The sequence below is a fragment of the Mesoplodon mirus genome, assembly GCF_964341445.2.
Source record: "Mesoplodon mirus genome assembly, chromosome: 11".
Taxonomy (NCBI): domain Eukaryota; kingdom Metazoa; phylum Chordata; class Mammalia; order Artiodactyla; family Ziphiidae; genus Mesoplodon; species Mesoplodon mirus.
Window position 1 is genome coordinate 20,203,434 of NC_138987.1, and position 15,595 is coordinate 20,219,028.

Genomic DNA, 15,595 nt, shown 5'->3' on the forward strand with positions numbered 1-15,595 from the left:
GCACTGTAATTATTTTATGCCAATACAGTATTAAAATCTCCAGCAGGATGTGCACAGAAGGAATTTAAATGTTTTCTATAATATGATTTATAGCATTATTTGCTTAAAATGAAGACTAGCCAGGTTTAGTGAAGCCTAGACAGGATGAACATAGATGCTGAATTAAAAAGTCACAAAGAGGCATCTCAATCAGTTTCCCCTTGGAGGTATTCTGCCAGCCCGCAGGTGGAGAGGGTCAGTGATTGTGACCTGTGTCAGCGGTCCCAGCAATGATGTTACAAATGCTTTATCTAAGAATTTCTTTCAACCTACAACCCAACTGAATGTGCTCTCTTGCCCAGTTTCCAGGTCTTATACTTTCATAACTCAAAAGGCTCCAGAAATCCTACCTCCTCTAATCTTCAACTAGGGAGAGTGTATCACCTGCCTCTTTGGGGAAAAAACCCTACCATTCACTTAAATCTAATTTTTCATTATGATAATAGGGATATTATGTTATCATAAGAGGTGTTTCAGCCTTACAAAATTATTTACTTTGGGGAATCCATAAATAGTAATTAATATTAAACTACAGTGCTTTAGAGCTCAGAAAGTACTTGACAGAAAATGAAATGAGGAACTGGGATAACAGATAAAAAAGCAAGTGTCATGTAAATCAGTGGGGAAATATGAGACATGCATAATTCTTTTCTGTGTCATTGATGTCCACATGCAACTGGTAAATGACAGAAACCATTTTAACTTTTGAATAGTAACCACTACTAACTTGACCAAATGCAAACATGGCATGATTACTTCCATTTTCAACGACTGAAGTATCTATTTCCTAATGATAAAACCTTTCCAGTTCACGAGCTCTTTTTGCATGAAAAGAGCCTCTGAAACTGCTCATTAAATTCTATACATATCACTGCAGGTGTCCCTGTGTCTTCCCTCTAGACAGTGAACAAATTGGGGACAGTAATATTTTTTCAATCATGGTCCCCTGGGTAGACAACTCTGTAATACGAACACGTTCTGATTTAAAATCATTCTGTCTCAGGATCAGAAAACTTGGTTCCATACTGAGTTTATCTAAATATCAGCTGTGTGCCCCTGGGCAAGTTACTAAACCTCATTAAAGTCTTAGTTTCCTCACCTGTAATAGAAGATCATCTCTATCTTATAGGATAATAGGGACTAAATAATCCTTGTGAGAGCCCCTAGCATGTCAGAAATACGGAGTAAATAGTAGCTGTTACTATGAAACGTGGAATCTATGCTATCTGATGTTAACAGCATTTCTTATCCTTGAGATTGTCTGATAAATAAAGTTTCGGTGAAGTGGGGAAAACACTGGATTGATGGTGAGAATCAGAGAGTTGAAGGGAAGAAATACTAATATACTAACACATATTAGCAGCAACAGATATTTGTTGGCTGAAAGTTTCCGCTTAGTTTGAACACTCAACCTCCCTGAAATCACCGTTTAAAAAATAGGAGTCATATAATCCTGTGCTCATATGCAGCTGTGCAGCAGCTCTCCTTCCTGATAGGGGGAACAATATCTGTCATAGCAGGAGAAAAAAAGGCAATGGTACAAGCAATCCTGAAACTTTTTGCAACTAAGATCACTTGAGTTTTCTAAATCTTGTGGTCTCTGTAATGCTACCACCGCAGCATTAGAAGTGGCAACGTGGTATTTTGAAGCACCGGGTTGGAACCATGGTTTTGCAATTTCCCATCTCTGTGGTGTGGGGAAAGTCAACAAGTCTTGCTGTGCTTGGTCTTATCAGTGAATGAGGAGGCTGGGTTGAATGATTTGTAATGACTCCTTTCGTTTTAAACTTTAATGATTCTGTGACTACATTTGACCTAAAGTCACTAAAAGGCATACTTTCCAAATTCTTCAAACTATCCCAAAGGCCCTCATTTAAATGTCTTCACTCCAACTTTTCCTAATAAATGATACCTGGCCTAGTGAACGATCTCCTTATTTACCCCTCCCTCCCCTCTCCGGAGTCCTTCCCGCAACCTAACAGAGCGTTAGAGAGGAAATGTGCTTTATTCTCCTGTTTCTAATAGTGGAGCTATTGAAAGAAAAATTAAGTAGTGGAAAAACTACTCATTTAAATTGAAATCTCTGTTTACTTATGACTGTAGATACATCTAAAGACCAACAGAAAGAGGGGAAAAAACAGTTACCAGTTACTCCTTATTTATTCATTATATCTTCTTTCCTGGATTTGAAATTACAGTTGCCATGCAATTCAAATCAGAACTGCCTATCAGATTAAGGGGAAAAAAAACAAAAAAAACCCACAAAACAAAAACCAAGCTATTCTAAGTTTATTAAAAACCAAGTCTATACTTTAATTCCTAATGTTTCAAGTGATAATAACATATGCCACAGTATATCAACTGTTATATGTTACCAAGAAACTGACTTTAAAAAAATACATGATCTAAGTAAAACAAAGTTTTCAACAGAATCCACAGGAGCTAAAAGAACAAGCAGTTATATTATTTCAAACAGAAAAAGGCTAAATGTGTTTGTTTTCCTTTTATTTTTTATCCAAACATTCAGGGGAAACTGACTTGCTTTGTTCAGTGTTTATTATTTTACCTTTCCTGAAGCAGAAACCAAAACACTTTGATAAATGGGATAGTCTGGTAAACAGACCCTTGAACGTTAGGGCTCAGAACCACTAATCCAGTTGCATTTCCATCTTTGCCCCTTTTTCCTGAAGTCACCACCACAATGCTTCAGTTTCTTTATATATAAAAAGGTAATAACACCTAATACAGCCTTACTCCAATTCACACTTACATGGAACCAGAATGGATCTATAATACATGCAAATAAGAAGGGATGAGAAAACTGAATGAAAACTGCAGACACGGCTGTCCTTTCTGGAAATACTATCACAGTACTTTACTCCACGGATAGTCTATTTTACAGACCCAATTTTTATAGCCCCGGTGATAGGCTGTCTTTGCCTGATGTCAAAACTACTTGCAAATACTCTTTTCCCTCCACAGATCCACAATTACCAGACCCAGACCAAACCACCAAAGTAGTTTTTCCATACCACCCAGAAGAAATTCGGCAGTTCCATTCTTGAACTTAACTTTTAAACTCAGTCTTTAATAAAAAGGTCAGCACTGCTTTGTAGCTTCCCACACCCAAAAGTACCATGACTCGACCTTCTCTTTGTACCTAATATAGTTTCGATAAAGTATTAAAATAAACAGGCTCATATAAACATGTCTATTTTTTAAATAAAGGGCTTTCCCTAAATACCAAATTAATCTATGCAACTCCATGAAAAGATGATGCATTTAAAAGAAATGTCTGGGAGAACACAGAAAGCTTACCAACGTATCACACAAGCACAGGCATTACTTATGAATACCTGAAATATGAATACACTCATCCCCTTATGTCTGAACAGGAGCCTGCACCTGGAATTCCCCTGAACCACCTGGAGGACTGGTGAGCCAAAGGTCATCTTCTCCACCTCTTCATCCTGTTCCCTCCTCCCTTAATATTTTCCTCATCAACACATTCACCTTTTCCTCTTTGGATACACCAGCATTTAAGAGTCATAAAAACGATGTATTTAACTTTATTGTTCTGTTGTAATGCTGTTGTCCCAGTCTCACTTCCTGTTACTTTCCATTGCATTTTTCATATACTAACGATGCTCTTGTGGGCTGGCTGGGAACCCAACTCCTACTCTGGTTATTTCTACTGCAAAAATTCATTAGGTTTCAAACATCTGACTTATATGATTAATCCATTCACAGACTGATGGATTGTCTGATTATCTTTATCTATCAGGTCCTTACAGGAATTAAAAATGCTCAGGAAAAGAATGAAGGCCCTCTTTGTCATCCTTCCCACATCTGCCCTTTCCCAAAAAGTTCATGTTGGGAACGTTTCTCCAGAAAACAGGTCAGAATCTCATTCTGCAAAGCAATTTCTATCTCACTGATATCATTTGTTTTCAAGATTAAATCAAAGCCTTTATTAAACATCCCTCCTTCAAACCACCTGCATTTAAACCTATACCCCTCTCCCAACTTGCAAACTGTTAGGGCTATGTGTGTGTCATTGTCACCTGGAGGGTCAGATCCAGCTGGACCGCGCAATGCTGAAAAGCCACGCCAAGATACACCACACTGGGCAGACCTCCATGGCCCTGTGCCCCAGCTCCACCTCCTGGTTCAGTGTTTTCATTTTTGAAAATCACTGATATAATTTTTAATTGCAATTTTATGAAAACAAAATGAGAACCTTGGCTAAATTTTTAAAATACATATTTGATTTTTACTATTCAAAATTTAATAAAAACCTAGCAATGGATAACCAATCAATTATCTCAAAAAATAATGCCACCTTTTTTCCCCCAAATGTGCAAACATAAGCTATCTCAAAACAATGTATTTTTACCAAGGAAGACAGGATGCGTGTGTGTGTGTGTGTGTGTGTGTGTGTACACACAATCACAATGTAGGATGTTTGTTTTTCCATCTCTGGCTAAAAATATGCACTCTAAAAGTATAAAGTGATGCTCTATCACTTAAAAACATATATATTTGATAAAATATCACTTAATCTGTTTTGGCAAGAATGAGACCAAAGTAATATAGTTGGACAAAATACTGCACTTTAACTAATTCCTAATACATATTTAAAAGGAAAAAAGAAAAGCCTTACTGCCAAGAAATAAAATCCACAGTTTCAAATGTAGGGTAAGTATGTCAACAAATAGATTTGCCAAACCTGTGTGGCTATGGTTCCAACACAAGAAACACAGAGTTAAAGAGCCATACAAATGTTTGATATTTCCTGAGCTGATGCTGAAAATAACTTACAGGAAAGGGCTGCTGTTGAGACACATGAGTCCCAACCCTCACCTTCTAACCGAGCTTAATCTCACTGGTGCTATGACAACCATGGAAATGCTCGTTAGGGTTATTAATTTATAATTTCATCATTATATTAAAATCCAACAATACTACTAGATGGTAAATGCAACCCAAGAGAGATAGCTTCTAGACTGGGTCTGAAGATTTATGACACAAATGCCATAATGGGATTTGAGACTTGAAATACCATTCAGCAGCTCTTTAAGTCCAGTTTTGTGTTTAAAATAGGGAGAAAACAAACAATGAACCTGCTCTTATCCAGGTTAGAAAATGACCTCCTAAATGCCAAATCCAATCATGTCCCTTTTATAAGCCTTAGGTCAAGTGTCACCATCTCTGTGAAGTCACGCACCCTGCGTGGGATATAACTCAGACAAAGCTTAGATTACCAAAACCGTGTGTCCTATAACTGAGCCACCTCACTGGGCAGAAACTCCTAGGGAGTAGCACCCACTTCCACCTTTGAATGCACAGTGCTTGACACATGGTCAGCCTTGTGCAGTAAATAAACTGAGGACTTGCTACGTTACCCAGGAAAACTCAATTACCACACATTTTCTTTGAAGTGCTTGTAATAAGAACAAACTAAAACAACAGAGGAAAAACCTGGAATGTTTCCAGGGAAAATTTTTCTTGGTTATAGAATCAAGAAATCGACTACACTTTTAAGAGGAAAATTCCAATGTTTGGACACAAATAGTTTGCGATTTGTCCCTAACTCTTTAATATCAGAGGCCCAAACTTGAGGAACTTCCGTATGGAAATCACACTTCTTAAATAATAGTAGTAAATGAGCACTCATCACCTGCATGCCAGTGAGAGAAAAAGGCCCACGGTCTGATAGTTGTTTTAGATTTATTATGTCTGAAACATATCAAGGAAGAGGCTAAGTATACCCCAAACGCACTGGAATACTCCAAAGTGGCTCACAATCTTACTTCAGACAAAATTGTTTCTGAGAACCCAGAGCGATGGCCCGATGATGACTTAACGCTGGGAAGACCTAAAGCTATGTTTCTTTGGCTTCACCCTCCTTCCCCTTGAGATTTGGCTGTTCAGCCTTCCTAGTGCCACTCCTTACCATCCAGGCCCCCTCCCCCAGTGTCTTCCACTCAGGACAAAGGAGACTGGGGAGGGTGAAAGGGGAGGGATAGGAATAATAAAGAAGAAAAGAGGGAAAGCAAATCCACTGCATCCTAATTCCCAACCACCCAGCCCTTCCCTTCTCCTTATCACTCGCAGTGGCTTCAGTGCCTTACAGTCTTTCTCACCGCAAGCCCAGCCCCCAATTTCCTCATTTTTCCTTAGCCACCTCACCCTTTCCACAAACCCTATAGCCTCAGAAGCAGCAGATTTGCTCCACTGACATCCCGGTGGCTCAACTCCACCCTGGCCAACTCTCCTGCATCAGCACAAAGCACAGAGAGGAAGAATTTTCCTGGGAAGAGGGAAGGCGAAGCCAGTACAGTAATGGTTAATATAACTGGGGGACTAAACTGGGATCTTTACCACCATTTCCACAACTGTTTCTTTGGAAAACACATTCTGAGTTCCAAATTATCATGAACTTTTAGAACACAATCCTTTTTGGAATTGGGGGCTGCCTGCAATTCTTTCCTGATAAGTTATAAACACGTTGTTATAAATTGGTAAATGTTAAGTAGTTGGATTCATGAAACATCTATACTCTAAAGAAGGTGACCACATGGGCTCCCCCAAGCTTGGCAAATGTCTGTTTACTAATCCAGAATCTTCTTGGTTATATATGTAGACTCGGTAAAACCAGTGAGTCTCTGTGAATCAGTCCCCTCTGTAAGATCCAAAACCTCTTCCCCGAGGCCTAAGAAACTGTTAAAGACACTCTCTTGATTTACTTCAGCAGAAGAATCTTAAACAGGGTTCATCTGTGTTTTTTCTTATCATTTTAGAAAACTAGGGTGTTGGATTTTGAGTTAATTACTCTAAAACACAGGTCTATATTTTCAACAGCCATATTCCCAAACAGGATTCCACGTAGATCCACTCAGCTCACCTGAAACGGATGCCCCACTTCTCATTTACCTTATTCTGGGGTGGCCAGGTGTCCTCCTCATGAAGGCTTGAATTTTGCTTTCTCTTTCTACGTGATGTTGTTTACAAAAGGTACAACCTCCCAGGCAAAACTGTTAGTATGGCCCTATGACTGAAGGCTTTTGATTCAGCTGGCACATTTTAGGAATCTCAAGCCAGTTTAGGCCTCCCTGCTCCAGGCCTAAACAAAAATCTCCGTGGAAAGCAAAATTCAAAAGCAGAGCTCACCCACTCCTCACCAGGCTGCCCTACTTGACAGCTTCAACCTGTCCAAAGCCGCCCTCGGTTTCCTGTGGCCTTGAGAAAGAACCCTCCTTATGAATGCCATCCAGCTGCACTGGCTGGCTGTGAACATTAACCCCTTCCATGCTGGTTCCCCCCACCCGAGCAGCAGTGCCCTAAAGGCATAAGAACAAGTTCTAGAAGTTTACAGCTTGTGTTAGAGATAATGACAAACCCTTCAGATTAAGCCTGAGGGCCAACAGGAAACTTACACTAAGGGCCAAACCTCCAATTTCAAGGAAAAACTCCATCTTAGCTAAGGATAGTAGTATGTCACAAAGAAGCCAAATTCATTCCTTACATACACACACACACACACACACAAAATAATACACAAAAACTTGTTAAAAGGAGGGCAGTACCAACAAAATTGTCCCATGGTGAGAAGAGCAGGCATGAAAAGAGACTTTTCTTTTTTTAAGTTGGATACTTAACTCCACTCTCCATTGAAATGTTTATGCCAAGGGAGAGGCTTTTGCCTAGGTACTAACATTCAGAGAGTAGACAGTTGTAAACAGAATGGAGTCAGATATGAGAAAAGGAAGTCAGACAAGGAAGGTAAGTCTTTTATGGGTTGAAGGAGGAAGGGCAGAGAGGACTGAGTAAAGAAAAGCGCTAGGAGACCATCTGAAAATTAGAACAACAATTTACTGTACTTGATGCGATTTTTGCTTAATAAGTTGATTTATTCAATTCACCCAATAATCCTTTTTTCTTGAGCCCCTACTATGTGCCACATGTATTACTATTTCTACAGAAGTCCTATTTTAAGACCTAAGCACTCAAAGGCTTGAAGTTAGTAACCTAAGAATATGAATGAAGACTTCAAAAAGGGTCTGTGGGGCTTCCCTGGTGGCGCAGTGGTTGGGAGTCCGCCTGCCAATGCAGGGGACTCGGGTTCGTGCCCAGGTCCGGGAAGATCCCACATGCCACGGAGCGGCTGGGCCCGTGAGCCATGGCCGCTGAGCCTGCGCATCTGGAGCCTGTGCTCCGCAACGGGAGAGGCCACAACAGTGAGAGGCCCGTGTACCGCCAAAAAAAAAAAAAAAAAAAAAAAAAAGTCTGTGTACTTCGTGTTAAACACAAAACACTTTAAGTACAATGCCAAGGCTCCCTTTGTGACTAGGGAGAGAGAAGGAAGCTGCTCCCCGTTACCTCCTTTCCCTCTCTTTCACTCATTCTCTCATATACTCAACCAACCTCTACTGATTCCTACTAAGACCCTTGCTTGGCCTTATGCAGGACAAAAAGATATGACCAGAGCTCTTGGAGCTTAAAACCGAATACCAATCAGACAATTCTACCATAAATCAGACTGAGATAAAGGATACCACAGCATAACTGGGAAGTCAGAATAGGAAATAAACACTTGCCACTAAGTAAGTGTAGGAGCTTCATGATGCAAAGGGTTGCTGAGCAGGACCATCAAGAATGTGCAAGGTTTCAGTTAAGACAGATGAAGTAGGTACACCAGAGGTAGGAAGCACACATACAAAAGTGAGAAAGGACAGTAATTATGTTTCTCCTGCATTTTTCCTATGTCCATCTGAAGTTGTTAATTAGCCTTCAACAAGTAAATAACTAATCCTCGAAGAGTAGTGAATTTTGCAAATTTAGAAGTTTTACCTGACAAGGGCAACATAGGTAAACACAGATTTCAAAAACTTCACAGATTTCTTACACCTAGCAAATAAACCTCATTGAATTGGCCAATCTCCTCCCGTAGGTTCTTGCTATGACTTCCAAGTTGGTGCTTTAGAGGAGCTGGGATGTCTCTGTTCTAGGTGTTCCTTGTAGTACCTATATGACGACTACTACTACTGGTCCAAATTCTTTGAATCAGCTACTAAAATAAGTCAACTACTTAAAGGCTGCATTGCAAACACCCATCCCGACTATACGATAAAAAGAGACTGCACTTTGGAAACAATTGAATATACGCTTAACTAAACCACTCCCTCAGGAAGTGATTTTTTTCCCACGTATGAGATCATAACCTACCTCACAGGGCTGCTGAAGGTTAATTTCAGTGATGCAAGCAAAAGGGTAGTGTCTGTCTGACACCTAAGTGTTACCTGGAATGCTGATGTCTGGGTTCAAGTGGCAGCTGGCCATCTGGAGCTTCATATGGCTCTTCTACCTCATACACATTTGCATCAGTGTCCTCCACGCTGCTGGAATTCTGCCATCCCAGCTCTGGAGTCTTCCCCACAGTCATAATAAATGGCAAGTTCTCATACTCTGGTATTTCCTCATAATGGCGTATATTTTCATACTCCGGCGCACAGCCGCTTATAACAGATTTGTAAGGTGCCTGAGAGGATGACTCCCTGGAGAGCATTTGGTCATCCAAAGACTCAGCTCTTGGTCCACTAGCTGCACTGGTCTGGCCCCGTGACTTCTTCCTCTTCTTTTGGGATTCCAGGCTATAGTTATCTGCCGAATATGCCTTAATGGGTTTATTTCTCTTTTCTTCTACCAACAAGCCATGCCAATCACTTTCACTCCCTTTTCTCTCCCCACCAGCAAGGCTGCCTGAGGTTGTGTCTCCAAGTTGGCTACTCTTGGACCAAAATTTCTGGAAGTCACTCTTCATGAAACAGATGGACAGCTTCATGTTGAGCAACTTCTTTAAAGAGGTCTTCTTTTGAGAGTCTTTGCAAGGCTTAGTGCACCTTTCTACATCCACAGCAGATAACGATTTTGCTCTAGGCTTGGTCAGGGCAGTGGGAGGTTCACTGTTTGAGGATATAGTAACAGACTTTAAGGATTCTGGGTTCCCTGAAAAGGGTATAATAGGATGAGGTAATTTCCACACTGGCTTCTCTGAAGCCCGTTTAGGCATATCAAAGGAGGACGACACACCACGGTTTGGGGCACATAAATGCTGAAGGTGATTTCTTTCTAGACCCTTCTCTGAACTTTTTTCTTCGTTTGAGGGGTAAGAACTTTTCTCCACAAGCTCCTCTGAGGCAGCCTTTTTAAGCACTCCTGCAGCAGGCAAGCTGTGTCTTTGAGGTTTTTTGGGGACAATTCTTGAGGAACTTTCATCTTTTATCATAGATTCCTTTTGCAGTTGAGGGGCAGACACTCCCGGGTTACAGGCAGTAGGCAAATGTTCGGTGCAGGTTAATTTGAGTTGCTTGGGCAGGCTCATAGAGAGAGTACTACATCTTATAAAACTGGTCCTTTTGTCCACAGCAGGTGACATACTAGAACCATCTCCTGTCTTGTCAGAACTCAAATTAGAGTCTGTCTCTAAAGGAGATGCCATATTTTCAAAGGAAGATGTTTCAGGACACAAAGCTTTTTGTGAATTGATTAAGTTTTGTCTGTCACTGTTGAAGTCCACATTCAATTCACTTTTATTTCCTGACTTCACTTTGTCCACCTGTTCCTGGTTACACAAAACATTCCGATGAAAAACACTGATTTTACTGTTTTTCAAACTATCTTCAAAAAGACAAGGAGAGCTACTGTCTGCGTTCTCTGGTTCTTCATTACTTTCACTAGGAGTATCTATATGTTTCTGGCGTAACAGGTGTGCAGCACGTGTCTTTCTGGGCTTGGGAGTTGGAAATTTGGGGGTGTATGGCACTAAGTGAATTTCCAAGGGACCAAGGTCTTTGACTTCTGATTTCTTACTATCTCCTTCTGAAGATAAAAAAGTACTCCTTTTATCATTTTCTAGAGCTTCTTGTTCAGATGAATGAAAGTAAGTGTTGCTTTTTTCACTGTCACCCTGACTAGTTTCAAAATTTTGAAATTCATCACTAGGAAGTTGTAGGTGGCAATGGTGATGATCAGAAAGTTTTTCGAAGCTGGACAGGGACGGTGACAAATCTGCAAATTCAATTCTGAATTGTCTGTTGGAATTACAGCCATCACTCATTTCTGGACTGTCTGTGAATCTGTGCTTCTGTGGAAAAATAAAAGGTGACGTTCGTTGTGTTAAAACATCTTTGAGCTTCTCTTCCAGGATGCTTGCCTTTAAAACTACTTCACTCTGGCTCTTGACCTTTTCATCATTAGAATCACATTTATGCTGAGTTTTTATAGCTGAAGAGGACTCACCAATTTTATTATTTTCTAAATTTTCATGCATTTCCAGGGGCCCTAAGACAAGCTGCTTGACACACAAATTCTCTCTATTTCCAAGTTTATGGTTACACTCAGAACGGCAGGAACACATTGGTAAAATATAATCACTGCTCTGATGCCCTCTGTTTTTGCAGCTAGAGTTGTCAATGCTTTCAGGGGATTCCTGTTTATGCTCTTCCAGGTTCACGATGATTTTCCTTGATGGTGACCGCCTGATGTCTTGAACGGATGAGGCCTTCAGCACTTTTGGTTTCGGAGCTATTGCTGGTTTGGTTTTCTTTGTTGACTGTGGAACATTAGAAACCACGATCTCAGGTTTAGGTGCAACAGGAGGTGGAGCTGGCTTATTATTTGCCACCACAAACTTTGGCTTGGGGGCCACTGGTGGCTTCTTAATCTCTAGAAAGGAAAAAAAATCTGATAACCAAAAAACCAAAGCACAAGACAAATGATTAAATTTGATAACATTTTTACTTTTGACAATATGCTGAACTTGCATTTTACTAGGTAGTTTATATTATATTATACAGAGTCTATTATTACTCTTGAAAATTCCTTAAATTGCCCTTCAGTTCCAGTACACATAGCTTTGGATATATTGTACATTGCTTAATAAGTCCAATACAGTTTTTCTTCTAACTCTGGAATGGATTACCATATCTTCAGGCAACACTAAATGAAATACAGTAACTGGCTTCTGCTTGAGATCCATATGCAGGAGAAGGCACTTCAGTTCATTTGCTGAGTGCTAAGAGTTGAATCTGCCTAAGGTTTATGTAGGATGCAACTCTTTAAGCTTCTCATGTGAATAAGCAGTATATATTCTTCTATGTCAATGACATACAGTAAAATTGTGTGAATGTCCTTTATCAATGATCTATCTCACTAGAACCACAAAATAACCTAAAAAGGAATACAGAAATCAGAAAATTTCCAAACTGAAAAGTAATGATACTGTAATATTTAAGGTTCTTGATAAGGTTGGTATTTTTTCTGTGCAGGGGTTGTCAAATGGGAATTTTCACTATAATCCTTCACTGAGCTTTATTTTTAAAGAGTAACATGCCTACGCTCTATCCCAGGTGATTATGCTGTGTACCCTTCATTTATAACCACTATTCTAGTGCATTTAAAAGATGACCATAATTCCTATTTGTAGCAATTCTTTCTTGGCATTATGTAAAAAGGACTCAATGAGCACCTATTACGCTGTGCTAGATTTGCAAAGATCTGCTACTAACCTACAGGAACCTAAATAAAAGCTTCACACAGGGCTTCCCTGGTGGCGCAGTGGTTGAGAGTCCGCCTGCCGATGCAGGGGACACGGGTTCGTGCCCCGGTCCGGGAAGATCCCACATGCCGCGGAGCTGCTGGGCCCGTGAGCCATGGCCGCTGAGCCTGCACGTCCGGAGCCTGTGCTCCGCAACGGGAGAGACCACAACAGTGAGAGGCCCGTGTACCTCAAGAAAAAAAAAAAAAAGCTTCACACAAAAGACCTGTAAAATGAAGTTACACAGATTCTGAACATCCTCATTTTTTAACGTTCTTTTATGTTTTTCTACCTATACTATCACTTATCACCCCGTCCTATTTCCCAAGACAAGGTAAAATGTATTTTATCTTATACTTCTTATACTTATGTTTGTTCCTCCAACAGGATCTAACGCTTAATGAAAACTTAGTTAGTGAAAAACATAAACATAAACCTTTCAAAATATCATCTGCTGGACATTGTTTAAGTACTTGAATACACAGAGGTTTCGATTCTTCACTTGGTGAGGAGTTTCTTTTCAACAAAGGAAATTAGTCACAACACTCCAACCCGGGACGATATGACAGGGACATGAGTAGGAGGAAAAAAAAAAAGTAGGGTGCTCCACTTCCTTTTACCCACCAAGGAAGAATTTCTCAAACCCCTAATACTCTGTTCAACCAAGATCACCTGACGACAGATGCCTTCTCATTCAATTCCTCAGGATAATGTTATAATAAAAAAGATATGAAGTATTTCCAAAATGACACTACAAATTCCCAACACCATGCAATTTCAGTTGTGTTCAATAAGCATGTCATTATTGTTTTCTTAGGTAGAAAAAAATTTTAAACCATTCAAAGCCTAATGATAAAGCTTGGTGTAATGGTCTATTAAACTCCTGACATATAAAGCCAAGTCTTGGGACTTCCCTGGTGGCGCAGTGGTTGGGAGTCCGCCTGCCGATTCAGGGGACACAGGTTCGTGCCCTGGTCTGGGAAGATCCCACGTGCCGCGGAGTGGCTGGGCCCGTGAGCCATGGCCGCTGAGCCTACGCGTCCGGAGCCTGTGCTCCGCAACGGGAGAGGCCACAACAGTGAGAGGCCCGCATACAGCAAAAAAACAAACGAACAAACAAACAAAAAAAACCCTAAAGTCAAGTCTTAAGAGAAAGTATGAATGCCCTAGGCCTCTTACCTCCCATCTTACTCAAGATAAGGAAAACAGACAGACCATCACATTGATTTCATTTCTGTAAGCATTCTGAAAACATCCTACCTCTGGGCATTTTGAAGGAATTAAAAAAAAAAAAGAATTCAGCTCTGTAACATGGAAAGAGTTCTGGAGATTGGCTGCACAGCGTACTTAACACTACTGAACTGTACACTTAAAAACAGTACAGACAGGGGCTTCCCTGGTGGCGCAGTGGTTGGGAGTCTGCCTGCCAATGCAGGGGACGCAGGTTCAAGCCCTGGTCTGGGAAGATTTCACAAGCCGCGGAGCAACTGGGCCCGTGAGCCACAACTACTGAGCCTGCGCGTCTGGAGCCTGTGCTCCGCAACGAGAGGCCGCGACACTGAGAGGCCCGCGCACCGCGATGAAAAGTGGCCCCCGCTCGCCGCAACTAGAGAAAGCCCTCGCACGGAAACGAAGACCCAACACAGCCAAAATAAATTAAAAAATAAAATAAAAAAAAAAAAGTATAGATGGTAAATTTATGTTAGGTGTATTTTACCACAACTAAAAAAAAACAAACAAAAAACCCCCCTGTCTCATTAATCTTTTACTTTCTGAATCTTAGAGCCTTTTCAGAAGCTTCAGGGTCATTTACCCAACCAATTTTTGCTATTTTAGTTCAATCATTTTTCATAAATCTCTGTTCTTAGTGTCCTAGAAATTCAATTAACTATATGAATTATGGTCGATTACCAACAGATATAGCGCAGCATTATGTACCTAACTGCCTCAACACATACTCACTGAATTAAATAAAGTACTGCGAGCTTTGGCTTAGCTAACCGTGTATTGGAGGAGGCTAATAACATAACTGGGTGTGCCTCTGTGGAGAATTGGTTGCCTCAGTTTCCTTACTTGCAAATGAGGGAGCTGAACAGATCTCTAAAGCCTAAATGATTCTGAGATGATAACTTCAGGAGATATCTGCTTCAGGAGAACCCTTAGATTCTCTAGCCGCTTTGCCCTGTGTGATTTTTCTTCGGTGTACCTCCCTCTGTCTTCACCACTAGAAGGCAAGCTCCAGGAGGGCAGGTACTTTGTCTCTTTGCTGTATCCCCAATGCTAAACACAGGGCCTGGGAACAGTCAGAGCTGCCACATACGCATAGTCTTTACTATGTCTCAATAACAAGATATTTCTTTAAAAAGAAATCAATATCCACTTAAATGTAGAATATTTTGAAAAGGTAGCAGGAATCAACTTCAGTAGGATTACTGAATAAGTTCTTCTTTTTTTAAATTTATTTTATTTATTTATGGCTGCGTTGGGTCTTCGTTGCTGCGCACAGGTTTTCTCTAGTTGCAGCGAGTGGGGGTTACTCTTCTTAGTGGTGCACGGGCTTCTCATTGCAGTGACTTCTCTTGTTGTGGAGCACGGGCTCTAGGTGCGCGGGCTTCAGTAGCTGTGGCACGAGGGCTCAGTAGTTGTGGCTTGTGGGCCCTAGAGTGCAGGCTCAGTAGTTGTGGTGCACGGGCTTAGTTGCTCCACAGCATGTGGGATCTTCCCAGACCAGGGCTTGAACCCGTGTCCCCTGCATTGGCAGGTGGATGGATTCTTAACCACTGTGCCACCAGGGAAGTCCCTAAGTTCTTAATTATTAGTAGGAACAAGTATTCAACTAAGTCATAGAATAGCAATATTTGAAGTCCTTCATTATTATTATTTTTTTATTTTTAAATTATTTATTTATTTTTTAGTGGCTCTATTTTGAAAGAAACACAGCTCAAAAAATAACAAGCC

The 15,595-nt window shown here is 40.7% G+C and overlaps 1 protein-coding gene across 4 annotated transcripts in view; it reads right to left on the bottom strand.

Moving 5' to 3' along the window:
• Window positions 1-15,595, bottom strand: part of FGD6 (FYVE, RhoGEF and PH domain containing 6) — a 109,691-nt gene that overhangs the window by 91,571 nt on the left and 2,525 nt on the right. For all 4 annotated transcript variants that reach the window (XM_082635871.1, XM_082635873.1, XM_082635872.1 and 1 more), the window contains exon 2: window positions 9,342-11,766. In XM_082635871.1, the coding sequence (XP_082491997.1) occupies window positions 9,342-11,766 (2,425 nt within the window). The remainder of the gene's footprint in view (window positions 1-9,341; window positions 11,767-15,595) is intronic.